Genomic DNA, 25365 nt, shown 5'->3' with positions numbered 1-25365 from the left:
TTCGCGAACGGATCCGTTTGTTCATTATTCGCAGTCGGATCGGATACGGAGTTCGCGAACGGACAGAATACGGTGAAATACGGAATGATGCCTTGTGGTTTTCTGAAAACGGGTCGCGTGCTGTCCGTATCCGGTTCCTATTTCAACCGCGCGCGAACGCTGAGCGTCCGTAACGGGTCCGTTCGCATTTTACCTGTGTATGGAGATTGACCGTATAGACTAGTAGTAAGAAAATATTCTAGTTCCGTAAATGGAACAGTTGAAACAGATATTTTTTCGTAAAAATTCATGGATTTTGATTTATTAATGCTTACTTTTTGGCGGAAACATTGACCATAACTTTCATGCTCTTTTTCGAATATCTTTACTACTGAATATTCTATATCCAATAGTTCTGCCTCAAAGATTACAATTTTCTCAGATTCTCGACTACGCTACTTTCTAAAACGCTTGTTTCACCATTAGAATCTTTAAATTACCATTCAGTTATCAAAAATTACTTCAGAAAAATGATCGACTTCTCGATAGTCTTCTCCTATGCTCATGCAATCATTGCGATTCTCGGAATGTCATTCAATTTCCTTCTAGCTTATCTGGCTTTGTTCCGAACTCCTCGTGTTATCAAATCCTATGCTACACTGATTGTCAACTTCGCTATCACTGATTTCTGTGCGTGCATGTTCGATTTTTTCGTTCAACAAAGACTTATTCCAACTGGGTTGACATTGGCTTATGTTTCAAATGGTTACTGTAGTCATTTCGGACCGAGAACTTGTTATGTGGCGTAAGTTGTAGCAAAAACATAGTAGCAATAGAAAAAGATATTCATAGACTTGAAACAGCAAATTTTTGCATCTTGGGACACGATGAAACAGTAAATAGTTTTCTTAACTTCATTTTGTTTCAGATACAGCCTGATGCTCCATTTCCTGTCTCACTCCCTTTGGTCCCTTCTCCTCTCCTTTTCCTATCGATGCTACATTCTTTACAAACCTGCTCCAACTCGAAAAATTCTTATTCTGATTCTACTTCTCATCTACACCCCATCCCTATTTCAATGGGTCTCATTTCTGTGGGCTCAAGACGATCCAGAAGAAATTAGAAGTATCCTTTACACGGCATTCCCATTGTACAACTTGGCTGGTCATACTGTAACCGGAACCAAAAATATCCTTTGCTTTTCTGCTTTGTATACAATTCTACACATGACTATTCCGATTACTCCAGTGTATATTTGTATCTTGATTTTGAGGAGAAAAATAATAGCAAGGTTGAGTTACAAAGGAGTCAATATTACAAAAGATACGAAGAACTTGCATTCTCAATTGTTGATGGTGAGTTTAGATCTTATTAACATGAACGAAGTTTTGCTTGGTATTCAATTACGGTTTCACTGACTATTCCAAAGTCTGTGCGTTATAAAAAAATCAATTCGTAGGCTGTCTTGTTTTTACAACCACAAAAAACATATTTCCAGGCTCTCACCTATCAAGCCGTGATTCCTGGTTTCTACCTCTTTAGTGTTGCTTCCTACGCCATCGGACAATTCGGAATCTACAATCACCCTGCTCTCGAATATTTCACATTCTCGTCTTTTCTCTTTATTCCATTTTTATCCCCATTGGCGTCTTTCATTTTTGTAACTCCCTATCGTAAATTTATTAAACATTGTTTCTTGAAACTGGCTCATGTTGAGCCAGCAGAAATATCATCGACCCATCATAATTATACCAGTCATATTCATGTTCTCGGATGACTTTTGGTTCTGATATTATGGCTTAATAAAACTGGCCCTCTCTTGTGAACTGGCAGTCTATTGTGTTTGTTCCTATTAGCTTTGGAAAACAGTAGATTTCTGAAAAAAACTTGATTCTGCAGTTTCGTGTTTTTATAGAGGAGGTTTTCAGGAGGTTTTTTTGGCGTCACGGTATGTGCTCTGACGTAGCGGTGTACAGTAGGCAATGTGTTCACACAGTGCGTACCGCCTTGCATGGCAAACCGTCGGCAGCGCAGCTTCCGCCATCGTAGCTCAGCTAGTAGCGGCATATCCAGTGTTGGGTCAACAAGTTTAACTTTTAGCGGGGCACATATGAAAGAAATTTAGAACGAATTATGGTCTTCATGTCCCCCACATTTGAACAGTGTTACGAATTGTTATTGAATTTGATGATTGAAAATTTCAAGCATATTTGCTCAAGAGTATTTTTTCCCGGATTTTGCTCATTTCCAATTTTTCAGCCAATTTCAGCATTTCTATTTTCAAATTCAGTCACTTTACTTCAAAAGTGTGCGATCATCTCGAAAACGTGCTGATCCTTATCCCCAACTGATAAAGTGCCACAAAGACTAGAAATCAAGTGATCACAGGTGACTAATTGCGTCTATTCATATCCATAGTTTGACTCCGAAATTCGATTTCCTAGAATAAATATTCTATCACATTGACAAAATAAGATAATTTGTTGACTTCGGTTGTTGTTTTTAGTGTGAAAAATTATTGAAAAAAGTTTCTGTTTTTTGAAGGTTATTTAGTCTTAGGTCTGAATTTCATCTAATCTTTGGTGATTGTATACTGTAGCAGAAAAAATACATTACTTTTTTACGAAAATCAAGCGTACTATGAACACTAATAAATTACCAATCTGTTTCCCGGACCTCTGGCGCTTGAAATGGCTGGCTGGCGCGCCTTCGGCCCGATTTAATCTATTCTTTGTCGCTCTGGGCAAGAATTCTTAGAATTTGAAATCACCTACGTAATCTAATTTTTTCTATGAGACAATGTGTCAGAATTTTATTATTCTCCAAGGAAATGTTCTCGAAAAACAATAAAACCAAAAAATAAAGAAATTTCCTATTCTATGTCAGAACCACATATTTCTGTTCATTTTCTTTAAAAAATATTTAGAAATGCGTCGATAAATTTGGGTTTGAAATAATAATTGTTTAGAAGTGGAAGCCTCCTAATACTGGAATCTGGGAGGCGAGACACTTTGAATCACAAAATTTTTGGAAAATTCACTGTGAGGTTCTAAAGCATTGAAACTTCAATTTTCCTGAAATCCGAAGTTCTGGATACGATTTTAACATATGAGGACAGAATTAGTGATTCATTGATTCGGTTATTTTTCCTCCCCATCTGACCCGTCTCATTTTTCTTTTTCTTCTTCTCACCCCCTCAATTTCCAATTAGCTCTTTTCTCCTTTTTTTATTCTTCCTTATATTAACCAAAAAAGAGAAATGAGCCTTTCAGTCCAGATGATCTCCGAAGAAACATATCAAATCCATCGAATCATTATTTATTGTATCGTTTTATTTTTTGAAATTTTTGGCTTATTTGGAAATTTGAATCTGATCGTTTTGACAATTCGGAAGAAGTCTTTGAGAACCAAATACGGTGAGATTTTAGGTTTTTAAAAAAAAATTTTTTCTTCATCAACTGACTTTTTCAGGATACATTTTATGCACTCTAGCTACAATTCACACTTTATGCTTACTTTATGAATTGGTTTGTATGGGTTTTGGTGTTGCAGGTATCAAAAAATATTTTTTTCTGAAAATGAATTAAATTTCAGCCACATTCTATTCCTACGACATCCGGAGGAAAACTTGTTTCCTTGCCATCTTCCCATATGTATTTTTGAATTCAATGCAAACTGGTACCATATGGGTTTTAGCCTTGAATCTACTGATCACAATTATATTTCCGTTGAAAAGTCGGAAATTCAATGTTCCTATATATTTTTCATTTTTGTTCTTTTTGCCTGTTTTTTATGGGTCGGTTACTGTAATCTTTGGATTCATTTATTTGGAGGATGATGCGATTTCGGTAAGATTCTTGAACTTATTGTGAATCACAATTAGACTTACATTCGGTCGGGAAGTTTAGCACTGACTTTTTTATAAATTGAAGAACTGAAGAATTGAACAGTGATTTTTCCTGAATTATCTTGTCAAATTATTATCGAATTGAAGCAGAAAAAAATCTTCAAAACCGCTTATCTCACTTTTCAGACTTTTGAAAGAAGTTTTTGATCACAAAATAGAAATAAGGGTTCCATTCGGTGGAGAATTTCCGCCAATCGACCAACCGCCAACCCAGCCGACCGAGTTCATGGATTTTCGCGTCGACATGCCAGAGAGTGTTTGCGTACGCAGTATTTTAGTTTACGGCTCACGACGTATTTTTCAAATATCGTGAGCTTGAGTGCTGCGTACGCAATCACTGTCTGACATTTTGAAGCGGACTTTTACTGATCCGGTCGGTTGTTAGTCGGCGATCGACGATTTTCGGCCAAACGAAATGGAAGCTTAAATTGTGATGAATAATCTCCAATGATTCATTTCAGATGTGCAATCCTCCATCTTCTCTCAACCCCATCGTGAAGGCCAAATGGTACTATTTTATGTTATTAGGTTGGCGGGAAAGTCTTTGTCACTCTGTTTGTTTAATCACTGTTCTCGTATATGGAGGCTGTGTATGATATCGACTCTAGTGAATAACAAGGTGATAAGAACCTTCCATATAAACAAGTCCCCATTTCCTTCCCTGCTCCTCATCTGTAATTGAAACGATATGTTTGTTCCCACTGCTATTCACATCAGACATGTTTTGATTTACCTCTTCCTATCTCACACCACGATGAAGGATTCGGAAACTTTCTTGAAGAATGTGTACAACACACATGCCCCTCACTACAATACTATTCGCAATTGGTTCCATCGTTTCGAAAAAGATGACTTCTCGCTCGATGAAAAGGATCGCTCTGGGAGACCCCGTGAGTTGGATTTGGACAAGCTGAAGCACGCATTGCAATCGGATCCATTTCAATCTAGCCGTGAACTAGCTGTCACATTCGGAGTTCACCATAGCACAGTCCTTGAAGGTTTGAAGTCTCTTGGAATGAGAAAACTTTTTGGTCGATTCATACGTCATCACCTGACTCAAGCCAACCTTGACCGCCGAGTCGACGATTCGATTACTCTTCTCACTCTCCACGCGGGCGATCGATGGCTGGACCGGCTAATAACCGGAGATGAGAAGTGGGTCTTCTACGATAATCACCACAGGAAATCCCAGTGGGTTGGAGAAGGAGAGAGCCCACAGGATGTCCCCAAACCCGACCTTCATCCGAAAAAAGTTATGCTCTCTGTGTGGTGGGGAGTGGACGGCCCCATCTACTGGGAACTTCTGCCCGAGGGCAAAACAATAACTGGAGACTTCTACACTACTCAACTACGAAACCTCAAGAAAGCAGTCGACCGTTCGGCCCTGAAAGACAAGAAAGTGTACTATCAACATGATAACGCTCGCCCACATGTTTCGAAACAAGTGAAGCAGGAGCTGATGGGATATGGATGGAATGTTCTCCCTCACCCCCCGTATTCTCCTGATCTTGCTCCTTCCGACTATTGGTTATTTGGCGATATGACACGTGCCTTCGAAGGAAGAAGCTTCAATTCCCGTGGAGCGGTCGAAGCGGCACTCAAACAATACTTTGCCTCACGCCCGGCTGGATTCTACCGCAATGGAATCCATAAATTGAGGGAACGTTGGAGACATGTTGTTGATAATGATGGACAATATAATTAATTATTCGGTTATTTTTTCTTTGAGAAATAAACTATTGAAAAAGTGACAAAGACTTTCCCGCCAACCTAATACTTTTCACAATTCTTACTGTAGTTTTCTATACAATTGCTTGTATTCTGATCTATTACAAGGCGCATCGACATAGTTCGGATCTTCGATATATCGAACGAAAAGCTTTGAAAACTTTGAAACTTCTCATTTTCTTTTTGTGATGTTTCGATTTATAACAATCACGATTGCAACTACGTTAATGGCACTTGGTGTCGACAAAAAGATCATCGAGCTGGTTCAAAATTATAACGTAGGTTTTTTTTTTGAAATAGTCGTTCGGGAAGTTCAGCCGGCCGACGGCATATTTCGCGGTCAGTCGGCGGTCACCGATTTTCGACCGACCAACATAGAAGACTTATTTTGAGAATTACAATAAGAAAAATCACGAATTCTTCAGATCATCGCTGGAATCACGACATACTCCCAAAATGCCTATGTCTGCTACTTTCGGAGCTCCGAGTACCGAACATTGCTCAGTGAACAGATTTCCATGATTCATCCAAAACTCGGAGCAATGTTGCCAAAGTTATCCGCACAATCAAGTGTCAATGGGCAACAATGGATTGTTTCTGGTGTTTCAATCATTACAACGAATCCATTGAAACCTCAGAAAAGGGCACACTTAAAATAATAAAATTATGAAAGCTATTTTTCTGAAAATAAAGCGAATTTCAAGAATATGTTGCTGAGAAAGAGAACCTCGCTTTCTGAAAATTGAAAAATTTTTCAGGGTTTCAGGAATTAATTAATGTAATGTTTACTGTCTGCGATTTGTTGCTTTTTCTTTTGGGAACGGAGACCAAAAAAGCAACTTGGGAAACAGAAAATTGAAAAAAAATTTCAAAAAATCAACTGAACTCGAGCCAGAAATAAAGCAAACTAGTTTTTGGAAAATGCAAATCTTCTCATGAAATATGGATGTAAACTTTAATGTGAGCACTACGAACTTTCTAATTCTGAAAAAGTGGTTCATTGATAGAATGGTCTTATAAAAACATTTTTATCTAACTAGAAGTCCAAACTTCATAACTAATCGGCTCATAAACTGTGTTTTAGGTGAATGTCATGAATGGATTAACCTAGAAAATTAAAATACTGTTTCCGAACATTAGTTTTTCCCAGTGGGATTCTGAGATATTCAGTTTCTTATGACTTCTCAGTGGTAATGACCATGAACACGACATCACAAAAAAGCAATCAAACGAAATCAGGAAACAAAAATTACATGTTCTCAAATCCTCATAACTTTTGAAACAAACCAAAACATTCATTCTAAGGGTTGGCGACCCCAAACGGGACGGGACTTGCTCCCGCCCTGGAAGATAATTTAATTTGGGTAACTAAATGAACCGAGTGACTTGGAACTCTCAGAGTAGCTTAGTTGGGTCCCCTACATTGCGGAAAATTCGAAAGTAAGGTCACTATTTCATTTGCTATGTACGTTTCTGAACAGGTGGGGCGGGATCGCTCCCTTTTGCCCCATAGCCAACCCTAACTTGATAAAAAAGGTGCTGAAAAACAACAGTAACATTACATTTTACATTTTATAGATGTTATGCTTTGTTTGAGCTTCACTGCTTCGAAGTTCCATTTCGTTACTGTTGTATTATGCCCCAGTTTAATTTTGTTTCATTAAACACAAAAAAGATAAAACCACCAATCTTTGAGTTCTCTAACATCATAGTTCTACGAAAGAACTCAAAATTATTTTATCCCACTTTTTTCACGAATAAATCTTCAAAAAATGTGAATCAGGTCTAATTACTATCCTATACAGCCCTCCCCCCTTCCCTGTCATAATTCCCATCTTCAGCTCCTCCTCGTATTACCAGAACCAGCATCTAATTTCTTCGTTTTCACGTCAGCAGAACATACAGAGAGTTCCTCATCTTTTTTACTTTTACCTCGTTGTTGGTTAACTCACCACCTTAGCAACCGAAATTTATTAAACTTTGTTACTTTTCAGACTACGCCTACTTTTTTTCTAGACATTCTTTGTTATTCTAGGTATTGTTTTTCTTTCTCCCACGAGTTTTTTCGTATAAATATAAAGATGTCGACGATTACGGGAACGGAGGACGAGTACAAAATGCATCGAATTATAATTTATTCAATTGTGCTGGTTTTTGAATTTTTCGGATTATTTGGGAATGTTAATTTGATTGCAGTCATATTGAGGAATAAGATTTTGAGGTCCAATTTTGGTGAGTTCTGCAAATTTTTTACTGTGGAAGCAATAAACAATACATTGTGCCACATTTCGATATAGGAACCTTGAAACTGCCAAAAAATCCCAGATTCCAAAAAATGTTTTTAGACAATTTCAGTAGATTTTTGTAATTCTGTTTCAAAATTTTGCTGTTTCGAAAGCTTTAAGAGTTTTTTGGCTGTTTTTGGAGGATTAGAGGCTGTGATAAGCCAAAAAAAAAAAAGGATTTTTTCTGATTGTCAAAAATCTGAGAAGGATGAAAATTATAGGATGTGTTGTAAATAAACTGTTTCAATAGGCTCATATAGTTAAACCTGTAATAGACCCAAACTGTCATAGAGCTCGTCTCTCAATTAATTTTCAAGATCGAAATGTGCCAACTGACAAAAAACTTCTGATATTACGATAAAACATTTTATCCGTTGACAATTTTTTCATATCTTTAACATGAACCGAGATAAATTGACTTGTTAGAGGCCCTTCTATTACTGGTTTTATGATAGCTTAAAATTTTGCTATTATATAATTATGAGGTTTTCAGGATATCTCATGCTATGCCTTGCATGTTTTCACACTGTATGTTTATTTTTTGAACTCATTAACATGGTATACGGTGTCCTTGGTAAGTCCCTAAATCTCTTCTTTCAATTATTTAATTTTTTTCAGCCACCTTTTTCTCCTACCGTATCTTTCGGTCCATTTGCTTTCACACCACTTTTCCAGTAATCGTATCTCATTGTATGCAAACTGGAACCATCTGTATACTATCTTTGGATTTATTTCTGGCCATTGCCATTCCATTTCGATATCGAAGTTTTCATTTACCCTTGTATTTCGGATGTATGTTTTCTGTTCCAATTTGTTATGCATTTGGAATTTCGATAGCTGCGAAAATTTATTTGGATGATTCTGAACTTCAGGTTAGGGTTTTTGAATATTTTTACTGTCTCATCGATGTCATATGTATTGTTCAATGCAATAATAACTGATATTTCATCTAAAAAACAATAACATATAATTATTTCAGATGTGTAATCCGCCATCATCTATGGTACCATTTGTTCGACAATGGTGGTATGAAATAATGCTAACATTTTCATTTTTAACAGTGATTTTTTATTCTGGCGCACTTGGATTGCTTTCTTGCAAAAGTGAGTTTTGTGGAAAACAGTTATATTCAAATTTGAAAATTTGCAGTCCACCGAAAGTCGACTGACATCCGTCTAATTGAGAGAAAAGCTCTGAAAACGCTGAAAGTTCTCATTGTCATTTTTCTCTTCACTCGATTCATCTCAACCGGAAGTGCTACGTTGGTACAGCATCTGAAAATCAATCCGGAAACAATTTTATACATTCAAAACTATAATGTGAGTCACTAGGAAAAGTAAACACGTGCTCTTTGCAAGAAGTGATTGATTAGTTTCAATTGAATTTAGTCAAAACGGGGGGAAATCAGGAAGAAGAAAATAAAGGAGATTTATGTATGTGACTTGTGAGGGGGGTTGAATGAAAATTATTAGCGCTGATGTGTTGATTTTCTATCTTTGATTTTTTTTTCGGGATGTAGATGTAACCTTATTTGGCGCTAAATTCTGAAATTTTATCAGACCGATACCGCGTTTAATGATTTACCTTAAAACCTGTATTAGAAGTGCCCGTCCTTCTATTTTTCGTGAGGTCTCTTGGGGAGCACTTCAATTAGAGGGGAATTGCCCGCGGTATGTCCGGGGTATCAGGTTCCTGTGATAAAATAGAAGAAAATCAACAAGAAATGTAACAAAATCGGTTTATTATGAACAAGTTAGAAAGAAACAACAAATAAAAGCTTAGAATTCAAGCAAACTCACTTAAAATCCTTAAAAGAGTCTCTCAAAAATTACGAGCCAAATCCAAGCTCGCAATCACTCAAAACTAAATTTAAACTGTGCGCGCGCCGAGCGGGATAGCGGAGTGTCGTTGCGTGGGTAGAGGGAACCTTTAGAAGGGGTTGGAGGGTAGATGCCCCAGGCAACTGGGGCACTTCAATGAGAGGGGGCACGTCTATTTTTCGCGGGTCGCTGAGAAGGGCACTTCTATTATAGGGGCATCGTTTTTCGGTTAAAATTTGGTTTTTTTTTACTCAACCATTTTTTTAACATCAATAATTTTATAACAAAGCAAAGCAACAAAAATTCCGCCGCTTTTCGATTGTTCGTTTTGTTTGCAAAATCCACAACTTGCTTTTAGAATTTCATCGTAAAATTCTGTCTTCTCTTCCTTGTGTTCTCAGTTTTTTGATATCTTCACATTCTTCCTCCGATACATCATGAAAAGAGTCTTCCTCCGACATTCTGAAGTTGAAAAATTCATTACTCTCGATTTCAACGGGGAAATAACACCAAATTAACAAAAAAAAAAGACAAAAGTAAAAAAAACGAAACTTTTTTTCTCGGGCCGCAACATTTCGTCGCCGTACGGCGGCCACAGCAAAGGGGGACTTCAAATAGAGGGGGGCACTTCAATTAAAGGGACACTTCAATTAGAGGGGGCACTTCTATTTTTCGCGGGGTGTCTAGGGGGGCACTTCAATTAGAGGGGCCCTTCAATTTCAGGGGCACTTCTAATACAGGTTCTACGGTAATTCGAATTATGCATAATTTCTGATGAGCTAGAAACAGAAAATATCGTAACAACTTATACATACCTTGTTTGGGAACGAATCACCAATAAGGGTTCAGAAATCTTGTTATGGTTCTGGGAGGTTGAAAATAAAGAAATCAGTAATTTTTCGTGCCTAAAAGTACCAAATTTGGAGAAAAGTGAATTAGGTTCTGTTTTTTGTTTTCTACTGAGCTGACTTTCTAACAATGCTTGGAAAATTGTTTTTTTTAACCAGAATCTGGACAGAATTAATTTAGAAATTAAAATAAAAAAGTAAATAGGCAGAGAATTTTTAACTCAATGATTCATTTGAGACGGTTGCAGTTGTTTCTAAGTATGGTACTTACTTTAAATATTGTAAAAAACCTTTAAGTTATTTTTAATTGAGAATGTTTTTACTGCTTCTAGCTTTTGCTAAAATGTCCCATTTTTTGAAAATGTCATTATGCATTCGGTTTCATAAGCTTAAAAATAATGATTTGCTAGAGGAATTCTAAATGAAGTCTATGAAGTCCAGCTACCACTTCATCTTGATTCAAAAAATCAACCCGATTTCAGGTTATTCCAGCTGTGGCTGCCTATTCCCAAAATGCCTATGTCTGTTTCTTTCGAAGTGAAGAATACCGTCGATTGCTCACCGAACAAGTCACAATGTATTTTCCATGTTTCAAAAACGCATTTCCTATCAAATCAACCGAAAGGAGTATGAGTATGAAGCGAGCTACAGTTGTCGTTAAAATTTAGATTGTTTTGGAAATTCTATGAATTCGTTTCGGTGTTTTATTTTCGTTATTTCGGGTGCATTGTTTTTGCTCAAACCTTGTATTAACCAAAAATTTCAATGAATTGAATTCAACTGTAAAGAGCGTTTTTTCCCATTTTTATAATGAGGGCAAGTTTCTGCACGCATTCTTAATGAAAAAAGAAATAAAAATGGAAAAAAGACTGTCAAGAGTTCCGAGAAATTTCTTGAATTTTTTTCCGAATTTTCCCGAGAAAAGAGCACCTAAATCAAATTTCATGAGAAAATGTTTTCCTGATTCAAAAAAATCTGTGAACAACTAAAGTCACACGAAAATTTTGCACTTCTTTTGTCAATTGAAAAACAACAAAAATTGGAAACGTTTCAAAAGTACAGTTTCATAATTTTCATATTTTTGAGCAGTAGTAGTCGTGACAATATTTAATTAAGACATCATAAAACCATGAAAGTATGTCTTCCGATCTGTCCCGAGAAAACAACGAAAAATCAAATCTCATGAGAAATTGAATTATGCACTATTTTTTTCGTAATTTGAGAAACAGTTAGAATAGAAACGTTTCATAAGTTACAGTTTCATAATATTTATATTTTTGAGCAACATTATTCAAAGCAATCCGGTCCGTTTTCAAGAATGACATTTACTGAAATATCACAATTTTGTGTCAGACTTCATTCCCCCATGAAACCGAACATTTTTTCTCTAACTGAAATTTTGCCACGTAATCGTTCCTCTGGAATTTCCAGCCATTTTTTTCTTTTCTCCAAAACTTTCCTTATCACCTCTCCTCCACTTTCAACCCCCACCTCCTTCACACCTTTTTTCGACTACTCATACGGTATGAGTCATACCTTAAAAATTCCCCGTCTTTGTTGTGCATTTCTACCTTTCCATCTTCCCTATGTATACACTTTTCAGTCTGAAATATTTTCTTCATTTTCATTTTTATTTGTATTATGCTTGTACACCCTTTTGCATGCCTCTCTTTTCCTATCAACTTATCAGTTTTTGTGTTACGCACATCGCCCCGTTTAGTGGTCGATTATGAGCTTCGGTTTTTGATTGTATTCTCGCACCAACTTTTCTGGTCAACCCGCATTTTGAATTCAAATTACGAACTCTTTTGTACTGTTTGCAAGTTTAAAATCAAAGATTTCAGGTGAGCAATGACTGAAGGAAGCCGACAGGCTACGGTAGCTCAGCGGATTCGAATTCCAAGAATCGCGATAGCACCGCCGTCTGCGACTCTTCATGGTGCACAATATCTCACACGTAAGCTAGTTTCTATAATGTTGATTGTTCTTGAACAGCTAGCTTATGAATCAGTAGAAAGAGTGACTCATAAAATTCTAAAAATTGCGAAAATATTTGCAAAGGAAATTTCTTAAAAGATCATCGCTTGAAAGTTTTGAAAAAATACTGTTTCTCAAATGTGTGAAAATTGTTTCCCGTAATCAGGAAATCATTAGACCGTGCGGTTTTTTATAGACTAGATTTTATTCATGTAGTGGATTGAAATCTTTGAATTATTATAAAAATATGATGATTTTCCGTATTTTTTTTAACTTTGAATGATTTTCGACGAATTTTTCTGACCAAGTCGGAAATTTAAACTTTTTTAAAATCAAAAAACATTGTCGCAAAACAGGCGAAATCGCAAAAACAAGTTTTTAAAAAACCTGAAATGTTATGGTAGTTTCCGCTATGGGACCTTGTGCCACGGCCACCTCCATAGCACTGATTTTTTGTTTCATTTTTTAAAAATTTAATATTAAAACGAATCAAGTAATGTACACTACTTCTTCGCATAGTTACTAGTTCTTTGAAACCGGAATTTTTTACCGAAGAAAAACGGTGGACGTGAAAAATAAGAAACAGTTGCTGCTGCTCCGAACATTAGGAAGGATTTGTATTTTGATTTTAATAAGTCATCTATCCTTGAAAAAATTACTTTCTGCGATTTCCTCCAGATTCAACAAAATCTTGAAACTGCGTAAATTTTCAGCTCATGCATCGACTCTCCCCAGAAGCAACGATGTTCTCACATCTCCCACCTACATCACCGATCATCTTCCATCTCGCCGATTATCGGAAATCGATAGCCCGTTCTATCTTCCAAATCTTCTTTCATCAACGTCTGAAAGAGAACGAATTTCGAGATCTTACGCTCCCATGAGCGGATACTCTACAACTCCATTGAGAATTCGAACTGATGTTTCTGCTCTTCCAAGATTTGTGGACACTAATACAGACTATGGGAACACAGTTAGAGACTATTCGGCGAGAGATTATGTTCGAGAGAGGGCAATCACTTCGGCAGATGACCGAGAGGAATTTAAACGAATCTCTCAATATCCAGCAACCGCAGAAGTCATTGGGCTGCAACCTCCACGAATGATGACTCCAAATGCTCCATTCGAAGCGGAATCTCCGAAATCGCACCATCCAATTGTCCCTGAAACTCCTGCTGACGTTGATCGTCTTGCTCTTTACAACAATTCTTCATTGGGATATCAACGACTTTGTTACTTCCTTTCAAGATATCCAGCCATCGCAATGACTATCATTTCCACTTGGATGTTATGGGGACGAGGATTGGGTCTGACATCGGTGAAATCAAATGAAAATGTTTGTTATATTGTGTCATTTGCCGCTGGAGTTTTCATTCTTTCCAGTCAAGTTTTGTTGTCTACCACACATGGAAATTCATATAAAAAGGAGAAGATTTTGGTAAGTTGAACTATTTAAAATATGTCTCAATGAAGTTTTTCACTGAATTTTCCAAATAGGATCTCAATCTTGTGTAGAAGCTGAAACAGACATTTGTTAGAACTTTTTTTAGTTAGACATCTTTACCAACAATTTGAAAATCGAAGAAAAATCTAATTTCGCGCTCAATAGGTGAGGTTAGAGAATTTTTTCTGTTTCAATCTAATAATAAACTGACAAGATGCTTCATAAAAATTACTATTTGAAATACTAGTTTTTAAATGGTAAAAAAAACTCAAGTTGACCTAAAATTTTTGAAATTCTCAAATTTCCAATAAACAATTTAACAAACTTGTTCAGTCCAATCTCTACCATCTCTCTAACACCATCGGAGTCCTCATTTGCATCACTGTCATCGTTTTTGCTGCAATTTCTTACCAGAATGTTCAGAACCTCAAGTATGACTTTTCCACAAATTAAAAAACATTCGCGTCCCTTTAAACTTCCAGCTATCTCCTCGACACATGCACATGGTCGGATTCATCTCTCGGAGGGATCACCAGATTCTATTGTTTCACTCCAAATGAGAGAATTGTCTTCCTGTCGATTCTCATTGGAGCATCTGGTCTTATTATTATTCTTTATCTCCTCAGTGGAGTTTACGGATGTGTGGGTGAGTGGCTACTTGGCCGTGTTTTTATTTCGAGATTTATTTTGAAACTTGAAATGGGAACACTACGAACATGGCAGCGTTGAAAGCGTTGAAAAACTTTGCAACTGCAAATATGAAAGTGTTGAATGTGTAATAATTTTCTATTAATTTTCAGGTGCATCTTTGATGAAAAAGAAGCGACAGGACGAGTTCAGAGAGTACGCTGAGGCGCACGACAATGCCGCTTTCCGGTTCTAAGAATGCGGTGGAAATTCAGATGTTTTTAACTTATTCGTTCAAATTATTCTCTGTCAGATATCACAAACTTTTACTGTTTTCGAATATAGTTGTTGATAACAGGAAATGTAATTGGAATTACACAACGTTAATTACACACAACTTTCAGAGTCTCAAATAATATTGTGGAGAAACAGACATTTTTTTTCAAATTGGCATAACATTTTCCTGATTTTCTTTTAAATTTTCGGGAATGTCGAATGAGATTGAATTTTGTTGGAACACATTATTATCCTAAAAAATCATTTTTTTTAGTTCAGTACTAGCATTATCTTTATGCTGAAACTTTTTTTCAGCTTGTGTACTTCAATCAACAACACATCTCAAACTTGAGGTATTTTCATTTCTTTTTCGATATACGGAAAGTAAAAATGGGGCAAAACTGATTTTTTGTCACAAATGAAACAATTTTCAAAAAGAATCGAGTAGTTTTGAATGGGTGGCCAAACACACATATCACAACTTGCGCATAAAGTTCAAAGTGTGAGGCTAAAATGGGTTCCGGGGGAGAGAATTGGGCTGAGAGGGAGAGACACAGAGAGCATCGAGAGGTAATTTTAGTGTAATTAAAATAGGAGAGGATTTGTCTTAAAGTAGTTTTCAGACAAATTAATTCACAAAAAAGGCACAACAAAAAAGACTAAGGACTGATCGAGATGGGCGTGAAAAGGAGGTGGTGACGAGACAAAGAGAGAGATTAGAATGAGATTTAAGAGACCCTGACAAAGAGAAAAAATGATTGAGGAAAGTGGAAGAAATGAGATGGTATCAGATCAAATCATGTGTGTCGGGATCATCGAATGCTCTGGATTTTTTGGAATTTGAGGAAAAAAAGGACAAAAAAACAATTGAATTAAGGCAACAAATGAATATGAAAAGGGTACTTTCTAAGGGGGAAACATTTTTGAGACCGTAAAAACATATTTTGGGGATTGGTGGAAGAACAAAATGAGACAAAATTTGGTAAATGCCAAACAGGAAAGAAAGAAAAAGTGAGCCAAAAAGTGAATATCCTAAGTGATATATAAAGACCCTAGATTGTGACTTGTCACCACATCTTTGATAAATTACTATAGCACAAGTCATCAGAATCGTCAGCACGAAGACACCGTTGATGGGTTCGCAGAGGCGGGACGTTTGTTGGCTTTTTGAAGATGTCCGGCCACTATAAAATTAGTTTGTTGGGTTGGAGGTTGGATGAGGGAACGAGGAGGTTCAGTTTTTGTTTTGCGAGATTTCTGAAATTAGGACAAGCGGTTGTAAGGAGCTAACAAGCGACACGATACAAGGACAAAGAGCCTAGTTAACTAAGATTGACTCAAATTTTAAGAATCTATCATGGACAGTAGGACCCTTCTTACTGTCAAGTTTGATCTGGAATGACTTCAATTCCTATGCAAAACATCAAAAATTTTAGCCAATTTTTCTCGCTTCCTGTCAGAGATAAAAAAAGTTGTAAACTGATAAAATGTTGGTGATATTATGATAAACATTTTATTAGTTTACAACTTTTTGATGTCTCGCATAAGAACCGAGATAATTGAGCTCAAAGTGCACATATCGGGCGGTCCTCTGTTAGAGCGTTTACGGCAACTAAAATGGACAAAACATTTCAAGTTTTTTTTAGAATTTGAAGTTATTATTTCAGGAAATTAAACATATACTGATAGGGAAGTGCTCTAAAACTAAAGGTTCTCAGGTTTTTGTAACATCATAAACTACAAGCTCACACTATCTATTAGGCCATCCAAACTGTCGACTTTGATTTAATATATCTGTGTTCCTGGGAAAGATATCAAAAAGTAGCCAACAAATAAAATATTTTTCATGTTATGATAAACATTTTATCAGTTGACAACTTTTCATATCCTTCACAGGGAATAAGATATGCTTGAAGTTGATAGTTTGGGTAGCGCTCTAGAATGCCTACGGTAATTGGGTGAGTGCTCTAAACTAACGCCATTGAGGATTTTTTCGACTACAACTTGAAATAAATTCTAGCTAACATAATGTTAGTGAAACGAAAAAATTACCTTTCAGAGTATGTCCATTATGCTGTTCGACCACATCCATCAATTCTTCTTTCACATTATTCAACGGCGGTCCATCCAAACTTCCAGAATGTCCGGCTACAGCAGCTGCCGAAAGCATGTGGAGTGGATTGTTCACATCTGTACTATTTGCTGGAAATTCCAAAGTTAAAAATAAGTCTTCGGAAGAAGGGTGCTTACCAAGCATTGACAACACATTGTCAAGACTATTGCCATTCAGCTGGAATGGTTCGCCGGAGAGTGACGCCGGATCGAAGTTCTGCATTTCCAAAAATGAGCTCAAAGCATTCGAGTCAAACATTCTATGCGGCGAAATCTAAATTGACAAAGAAACGTTCAAAATTTGCTCTTTTATTTAGAGTAGAGCATGTTTTTTTTTCAGGTAAAAGTGTCAATTCAAAGTTCGCTTTTTTAGAATTCTATTCTAATATCCAATCCAATTAGGTAAGACGTATACATTGAACACTGGGTGAGTTAGTGATAATAACAACTATCACTACAATTACAAAAGCGAACTCTAAAAAGCAACGAAAACCTTTTGACTTCTAAACATGCACAATGCGGACGAAAACTAACATCATCTGGAAGTGGAGTTTGTGGTTGACTTCTGGTTGCTGACGATCGGTTGGGACGTCTTCGGTAGAATTCTGAATCGTCCACTGTCCATACGGCTCCTTTTACGTTTTGCTCTACGCGTTGGAAACATTTATGAAGGGAGAGATTGTGACGAACGGCGTTCTAGAATAGTTGGAGACGTTAAAATAGTTTTGACAGCCTGCCCGTAAAAGTCGCTAAGTGAAGCAATATTTTGACGAGCCTCTTGTATAAAAGTTTAGAAACGGAACTTTTTGTTGAGAAATCTAGAGTTGTTTTTAAGATCGTACTTTGAATTTTATCATAATTTCGGTTTTTTGGTAATCCAAGATTATACTTCCCTCTTCGGAACACCCAATTTTTCAATCCTTACTCCATGACTTTCGACCCCTACAATCTACCCCCAAACACCAGACAAAAACACTCCTCGTCTATTTTATTTTTTGTGTTCCATTGCCTCGACGTCGACCCTCATGGCCCTGCCTGTGCACACACAAAGTCTCTTCTATTTTTTTTGTGTCACTTGATGATGTTGGAGTTGCACTTTTTTGCGTCGGCGCCCAGTACCCCAATAGATACTCTCTTCTCTCTATGTTCCTAACGTTCTCTATATATCTGGGGTCTGTGTCCCTCGGTGCCCCCTATAGAACACTCAGCTGATGGAAGGATGCATTCAGGGTCGGACGATGCTGTTTTGTTGCATGCACTTTTTGCCTCTAGGCTATGAACGAATTGAAAGAGAAGCGACTAGGATCATATGACCTCCGGCGCCACAGGAATTGGGAGGGAAACGAGCTCAGAATAAGAGGGCTCCTAGAGAACATAGCAAATGAAACACATCCGAAAGTCCAGACGGACTAAGTGTTTTTGAAACTTTTTGCATGGATAAGGGGGATAAAGCATCAGAATTCAGAAACAAAACTTCAGATAATAGTTCTGAATCGAAAACAAAGACTTAAAAATTTAGCATCTGCTGTTTCAAGATAGCCATACATAGCTACTAACTTCTACTTCATAATACACCTAACAAGCGAATAAAAAAACACAAACCTTCCACGTGGCAGCATTCCTTCGGAAATAGGCAAAAGTCTCGGTGAACCATGTATAGATTTCATTCAGTGTTAGCTGACAGTCTGGAGATTCCATAATGGCTTGTCGAATTAATGAAGCATATGTGTAGGGAGGCCGCACATCGTTGGCTCGGTAGAAGTCTCTGGAATTTCTTTTTTTCATCGAATTGCTGGTTGAAACTCGGAGAACAAGTTCTAAACTTTTACTGTTTCCCACTAGTTCAATATTCTGAGGAAAAATTTTGATCTCCTAGTGGATAGTTAGTCTCCATAAACTCACCGATTTTTGGCGATATCCGTGGCAATCGGTTGAACTGTTTTATCCGATATCCGACTTCTCCTGGCTACAAAATTCCTATCTGGATTTGGCGATGTTTCTGTGGATGCTGAACTGGCTGCTCTTTGCAAAAGAAGTGGTCCAGAACCGGATGGTCCGTTGGTTGACGGTTGTGATGACGTGGATAGTTGATGATTGATGAAAGTTGGCATTGAACTGACGGAGGGTACTGTAGTCATTTGAGTCGTTCCCACTGTGGAAGCGGCTATCGATGCGGCGATGCTCAGGAGGGAGGATGCAGCCTCGGAGGTCTGAAAATATTGGTTTTGTTGTGGTTTTTCAAAGTAAAATTCCCCAGAATCCTTGTTCCCTTCTTCTTCTATGAAACAAAAAACAAAAACATCGTTAAAAAACGAGAAGCTTCATCTTCCATGTTATTCCTCATCCCCACCACCATATACGGTACACGCATGACTTTTTTGTTGTTCATATATAGTCAACTGACAGAATGGCCCAGTTTCTTTTCCCTTTTCGATCAAATTCAGCGATCAGAGATGAGTAAGGATTGCGCGGGAACCACGAAGGGAATAAGGAGAAGATGAAGGAAACGATGAATTGAGGAAAGGGAAACAAACAAAAACAACCACAACACAAGAAGCAAGATGTGCTGATGTCATCAACTGGTTATTTTGTTTTTCTTTTGTTGTTATTGTCGTTCCATTTGGGGGAAATGAAAGATTTGGTTGAATGAAGAAAAGATGGTTATATGAGTCTGGAGATGACTCATGATTTACTGTTTGTTTATTAGGATATTTAGTTTTAGATACGTATGAAAATTGTTAGGAATGTGTTAGAGTGTGTTAAGTGAAAATCAGAGAATTACAGTTTCAACTAAAAATTAAATAAAACTATTATCCGCAGTTACCAAGCTAATTGCAGGATTTTCACTTTCTCGAAAAGAAACCAAAGTTTTCATAGAACTAGAATTCTTGACAGTACCAGATCAAAGGAACATTTTGAAAATATGCTTTTTTCATTAAAGGAGGCCAGACACCAAAAAAAAAAGTTTTCCTGATATTTTGCATAGAGAACCTCCATGAGGGGTTGAACTCATGACAGGCAGCTCAGGGGTACAGCGCCGCTACCGGCCGAGCTACGGGGGCGCAAAGGCTCATGACGACCGATTGTCTACATAAGCGCGGCGCGATTTCGTCCCCCGAACTGTCCCCCCGAAATTTTTGCTGTCTCGCCTCCTTTAAATACCGTAAAACTTTTTTTCGGTTTCGGATAGTTTCCTTTCCAACTTGAAATGCGATAAAAATTAGTACTCGTCCGAATACTGTGTTTCCTCTATTAAAACGCTATTTGCACTTTAAGTTCAATAATCTCGGTTCCTATGCAAGATATCAAAAATAGGTCAACTGATAAAATGTTTGTGATATTATGATAAACAGTTTATCAGTGAACAACTTTTTGATATCTTTTATAAAAATCAAAATAAATTGGCTCAAAGTTGAATGTTACGGGGCCCTTCTATTACAGGGTTTACGGCAACTTAAAGTAATTTTAAGTTGTTTGAAGGTGTTTTTAAGGCATGTTGCTGTTTTGGAAAGAAAACTATAAGTGTTTTTATTTCGAAAATTTCAGAAAAAATGGAATAACGCCAGTACTTTATGTTCAAAGTTGACGAAGAAGGTGTCAACTACGAAAATGAAGCTTTTCGATTTTCTTGGAAATTTTCAGATTAATCCGATAGCTCCAAGATTGACTTCTTTGTATACATGAAAATTTTAGAAATATGATGGTGCTTGCAAAGGTACTGTAAGTTCTCGACTCACCATGAAAAGTTTGAAAAGTTCAAACTGTAGAAAAAAAGGATTGCCTGTTTCAAATTCATGATATACAAATTCGAGCAACAACACCTTAATTTGTAACCTCAATCCCCACATATCCAAATGTCCAGATGTCTGAACACCTATTTGTCTAGCTCACTTTTTTCTCCTCCGATCCCTCCGCGTCCACCTAGCTAATTCTTCCTTCATTATATTTCTCCTCCCTTTTTTCACTTTTCCCTCCCTCACAAACAGTTGCAAAGTGTTTTGTTTGTGTTTGCGAGGAAAGCGAAAAGAAGAAGAAGCATCTAGAGAAACGAAAAAATATGCGCTCTTTTTCTCTGCATGTGAGGCGAAAATTGTTTATCAACATCGAGAAAATATAGAGAGAGTGAGGGAGAAAAGGAAAAGCAACACGGGAAGCATATTGCGATTCTTCTTTTTCCGTATGTATGTTTGTGTGTGTGTGTGACCACAAAATAAACATATTCCCCGTCTCTTTTCCAAAACTCATTGTTCTCGAAATCCATATCACACGCAGGAAGAAGAAGAAGATTGTCATCATCATCAGTCATGAGGCAAGAGAGTGTGCGATGTGAAGAGACGCAGACAAAACGGGAGGGGGAGAAAAACGTAGTAAACAAACAAACAAGCTACGCGGAGGAGGGTGTCTGGGAATAGCGACACACTAAAAGTGCACGTCTACTACCTTTTGCTATGTTTGATCTTTGTATAAACAGCCGGAATAAATAGAAGCTAAATGAGTCCGAGTGATGGAATAGAATTATAGGAAAATTTTAGGATTGGTTTGGAAATTATCCCTTACCCGAGGCAGTGGAATAAAAAGCATTCGAACAGCTCGGCTTGAGAAAACAGAATCGAAAACTCTCAAAATTTCCAATTGATAAGGTTTTGGTGAAAAAATGAAAAAAATGTTGTTGTGGAACAAAAATTTGGACTCTCATAATTGGACAATCCGAGGTTTCCGTGATTTTCATAAATTGGATCTCTTATAGAACGGCATATATCTACTGATTGCAAACATCTCAACTCGGGAAAGATATGTCAAAAACCCTATTCCCTCTAATAGAAGCCTAGACCGATTCGTTAACTTTGAGCTCAATTATCTCGGTTCCTATGAAAGATATAACTAATCTGTCAACTGATAACATATTGGAAATTTTATGAAAAGTAATTTATCTGTCAAAAATGTTTTGATATCTTTCACAGAAAGTTAGATATATGAGCTCAAAGTTGACGGTATCGGAGGCACATTTTTACCGCATTTTACGATTAATACATCGTAACTGTACTACTCTTTGATACCACTGTACAGAAATAGCGTATCATTTGGATTACTATTTCTTTCATTTTAACTTGTCGATGAAACCGCAAAATTTTCAACGGGTCCTTCCTTTTTATCTTTTCCAAAACAAAGTCCGGACAAAGTTCCAGAAACATCAAAGCCCTCCCTCTATGTCTATCCACTTCATTTCAAATTCCCTTTTCAATTTTCTAAAAAGCTCTTCTTCTTCTTCTTTTCCAACTATTGGTGGATGGTAGTTTTGCTACGAAAAAGAGACGTCCTTTATGTTTATCTGCACTATCGATTCGACATGTAAACAAACACGCACACAACCAAACAGCAAAAGAAGAAGAAGAGGAGAGAGAGAGCCTATTTCGACAAATACTCTGTAAATAGACAAACACATCGAAAAGAGAGAGAGAGATGGAAGTATCTTTCCACGTTTTGTCTATCATACAGAGAGAGTGAGTATTGTGCAATAACCGACTGACTTTGGCGAAATTGGATAGATGAGGGCCTACTGAGGACGAGAAAACGAACCATGGAGACTGTGGGCAAATAAAGAAACATGTGATTTTGGTCGCGGTTGGTTGGTTAGTACTACTGACCTAGTTTCAGAAAACAATAGCAAAAAATGAAAATCATGAACTTACGCAAATGAGATCAATTATCTCGGTTATTATGGGATATAGGAGATATAAATTTTGTCAGCTGATAAAATGTTTTTGATATTATGATAAACATTTTGTCAGTTGACAACTAGTTGATATCTTTTACAGGAAATGAGATATACGGGTTCAAAGTTAATTGGTAAAAATCCTGAACTACCATAGCTGCTCTGATACAACGCCATAATATAATTGAGATAAATTATCTCTTTTGCTATAAAAGATATCAAAAATCTACCAACTGATAAAATGTTAATCATAGTATCAGTTACAGTTTTATAGTTTACAATTTGCTGATATCTCTCACAGAAAATGAGAAAATTGAGCTCAAAATTTAAGTAGGTAGGTTACTAATAGACTCTTGATTAGGTCAGGAAAGTCTAAATCTTCAGATTCATAACTTATGACTAAAAAAAAGAAGCACGTCCAATCACTAGTTGAAATATCTGAGGAAGGAAGAAAGCGTCTTGAAACAGAACGAAAAATCATGAAATGTTTGAAAGCAAAAGCCATTAGGCAACTTCAAAAAGTCAATTTTTGGAACGAATTATGCGGATTTCCGCTTCCCACACCAATAAAGGAAATCGCATGCCAAAACAAAAATATAAGCAACTCACGGGTGAGACTTGTGTTATCTGCTGTGTCTGAGTTATCACTTGTGGCTGTTGTTGTTGTTGTGTTTGTGTCTGATGATGAGCTGGTTGAATCGTGAAACCGGCGGCTCCTTCGATTTTCGGTGACCTCAACGGACTCGTCGGCTCGATTTTCCCGATATTCGGCGTCGTTGTGTCTGGAGACGGCTTCATTCGAAGGTGCTGCATCATGCCTTGAAGACGATTTCGTTCCACGGACAGCTTGTGTTCCAGTGATTCGACTTTCTCGATTTGCGCTCGCATTTCTTCGTTGGTTCTGGAATTATCTTTCGTACACGAGATGGTGACCGATTGAAGTGAAAATCTACGATACTACAAAACACTTTGGAGGAACAGAGAATTTTTCAGAATTTTTTCGAGAATTTGGAAGCCATGATCTCTTACCTGTCACACGATGGATGCTCTTGCTGTAGATGTTGGATCAGTGCCATCACAGAATCACACGGCTGATCGCAATTGGGCCATGCACACATACTATGTTGCCATAACGCGTGTTGTTGTGGAGTACTGATCGCTGGTGGAATCGCCGTTGACAGCGGAAGACTCATTGAAGAAGCTAGATCGAGAGCAGCGGGAAGCTGTGGAATCAGCATCTGACCCAGAAACATTTGCTGAATCAGACGAGTCGTTTCGTTCGACGCTGCTAATGACGTGGCATTCGTTGATGAGGTGTTGGCGGTATTGGCCAACTGTTGTAGCGATGGTGTGGTAGCTGATTGGGTGAGCGTTGGTTGATTAGGGCGCATCTGCAAAATTAAACATTTTTTTGTGAGAAAATCCAAAAGAATTTTTGAGAGAGTAAGATCACAATGGATCTAGAAAAATTGTGAAGTAACAAAAAACAATATTTCTGCTAGGTCTTTTTCTAGGTCACAAGAGCCTTCTATTTGTTTACTTTGGTTTGTTGGGGCCGTAGACTCATGAGGGGGCGGAGCCTGAGGAGCCGTGGAGCTCTCTAGCAAAAAAAAAAGGCGGAGCCTAAACATAGCAAGGCTTGTTCAAAAAAGGGGTTGAAGTTAACACGAAGCTTCTGGATGTATTGGTTTAGGAATGTGGGACAGAAAAAAAATCTATAAACTGGCAGAACCGATGGGTCACATGAACTCCCTTCTGTTTGTTTGTTTGTGGCCGAACGTAAACAGGGTTTTAACCTTCGAAACTTTAGATTGGCAGTTGTTGGGAAAACGAGGACTGTTTTGGGGGAATATCAATTTTTTTCGGCTTCAGAAAGATTTTTAATAAGCCTGAAAAGGCGATAAATGTTAATAGTTCTTCATTACTTATTTTTCCTATTATACTTCAATTATCTCCTTTTCTGTAAAAGATATCAAAAATTTGTCAACTGATAAAATGTTGGTGATATTATGATAAACTTTTTATCAGTTGAAAAAATTTTAATATCTCTTGAAGGAACCGAGATAATTAAGCTCAAAGTGCCGAGATGCAGTCCTATTAGAGATTTTACGGTAACCAGTTAAAATTGTCCACGTGTTTATAACTAATACCGTCAATGCAGTGGAGTATTCCGGAAACAAATATCAAGGGAATTTTCAAAACAATTTGAAACAGAAATTAATTTTTTATTGACTTCAATTTTTCATATTTTCGTAATTTCAAAATTTAAAAAAACTCACTAATCTCTCCTGCAACGCTAACAACAATAGTTGATTATCGTTAATTGTGTTTCCGGTATCCAAGGAGACAGGCAAATGATTGGCTCCGCCCCCAATCGATGATGAGGCAAATGATGAGGCCGCCGTGGGAGCTTGAGTCGGCCGGGGTAACGATTCCGAGGTGATCATCGGCGGCGCCAGGACGTTGTTCAGCGTCGTGGTGCTCTGATGTCTTTGATTTGGATCCTCCTGAAAATTATTGTACTTTGAGTTGAAGAATGTCTTCAAGACAATAGAAATCAAAGTAGAATACTTGAGAAAAGAGAGGGCGGAGCTTAAGGAAAACCAAGTCATAAAAGTCCAAGTCAGAGACGGACGGATTCAAAAAAGG

General features: G+C 37.3%; 5 protein-coding genes across 5 annotated transcripts; 4 read left to right on the top strand and 1 right to left on the bottom strand.

Annotated features, from left to right (window-relative positions):
• Positions 1-509: 509 nt before the first annotated feature.
• On the top strand, positions 510-1756 carry Cbr-srd-12 (the record flags this gene model as incomplete). Its single annotated transcript, XM_002633815.1, has 3 exons — positions 510-784; positions 908-1334; positions 1478-1756. The coding sequence occupies 3 exons, from the start codon at positions 510-512 to the stop codon at positions 1754-1756; spliced, it is 981 nt and encodes a 326-aa protein (XP_002633861.1).
• Positions 1757-3256: 1500 nt separating this feature from the next.
• On the top strand, positions 3257-6273 carry Cbr-srsx-14 (the record flags this gene model as incomplete). Its single annotated transcript, XM_045235322.1, has 4 exons — positions 3257-3395; positions 3451-3531; positions 3574-3827; positions 6040-6273. The coding sequence occupies 4 exons, from the start codon at positions 3257-3259 to the stop codon at positions 6271-6273; spliced, it is 708 nt and encodes a 235-aa protein (XP_045096914.1).
• Positions 6274-7731: 1458 nt separating this feature from the next.
• Positions 7732-11235, top strand: Cbr-srsx-16 (the record flags this gene model as incomplete). The annotated part of the gene is made up of 6 exons (XM_045235321.1): positions 7732-7846; positions 8393-8473; positions 8518-8771; positions 8879-9002; positions 9049-9218; positions 11050-11235. 6 exons carry the CDS (start codon positions 7732-7734, stop codon positions 11233-11235), a joined length of 930 nt encoding a protein of 309 aa, XP_045096915.1.
• Positions 11236-12418: 1183 nt separating this feature from the next.
• Positions 12419-14871, top strand: CBG19910 (the record flags this gene model as incomplete). Its single annotated transcript, XM_002633818.1, has 5 exons — positions 12419-12524; positions 13258-13982; positions 14322-14419; positions 14471-14634; positions 14789-14871. The coding sequence occupies 5 exons, from the start codon at positions 12419-12421 to the stop codon at positions 14869-14871; spliced, it is 1176 nt and encodes a 391-aa protein (XP_002633864.1).
• Positions 14872-16004: 1133 nt separating this feature from the next.
• On the bottom strand, positions 16005-25163 carry Cbr-fkh-7 (the record flags this gene model as incomplete). Its single annotated transcript, XM_045235320.1, has 9 exons — positions 16005-16075; positions 16944-17093; positions 17142-17277; positions 17538-17699; positions 18606-18768; positions 18906-19213; positions 23326-23617; positions 23746-24107; positions 24996-25163. The coding sequence occupies 9 exons, from the start codon at positions 25161-25163 to the stop codon at positions 16005-16007; spliced, it is 1812 nt and encodes a 603-aa protein (XP_045096916.1).
• Positions 25164-25365: the final 202 nt, after the last annotated feature.

The sequence above is a fragment of the Caenorhabditis briggsae genome, assembly GCF_000004555.2.
Source record: "Caenorhabditis briggsae complete genome, chrIV, whole genome shotgun sequence".
Taxonomy (NCBI): domain Eukaryota; kingdom Metazoa; phylum Nematoda; class Chromadorea; order Rhabditida; family Rhabditidae; genus Caenorhabditis; species Caenorhabditis briggsae.
This window is presented reverse-complemented; position numbering and strand designations above follow the sequence as displayed.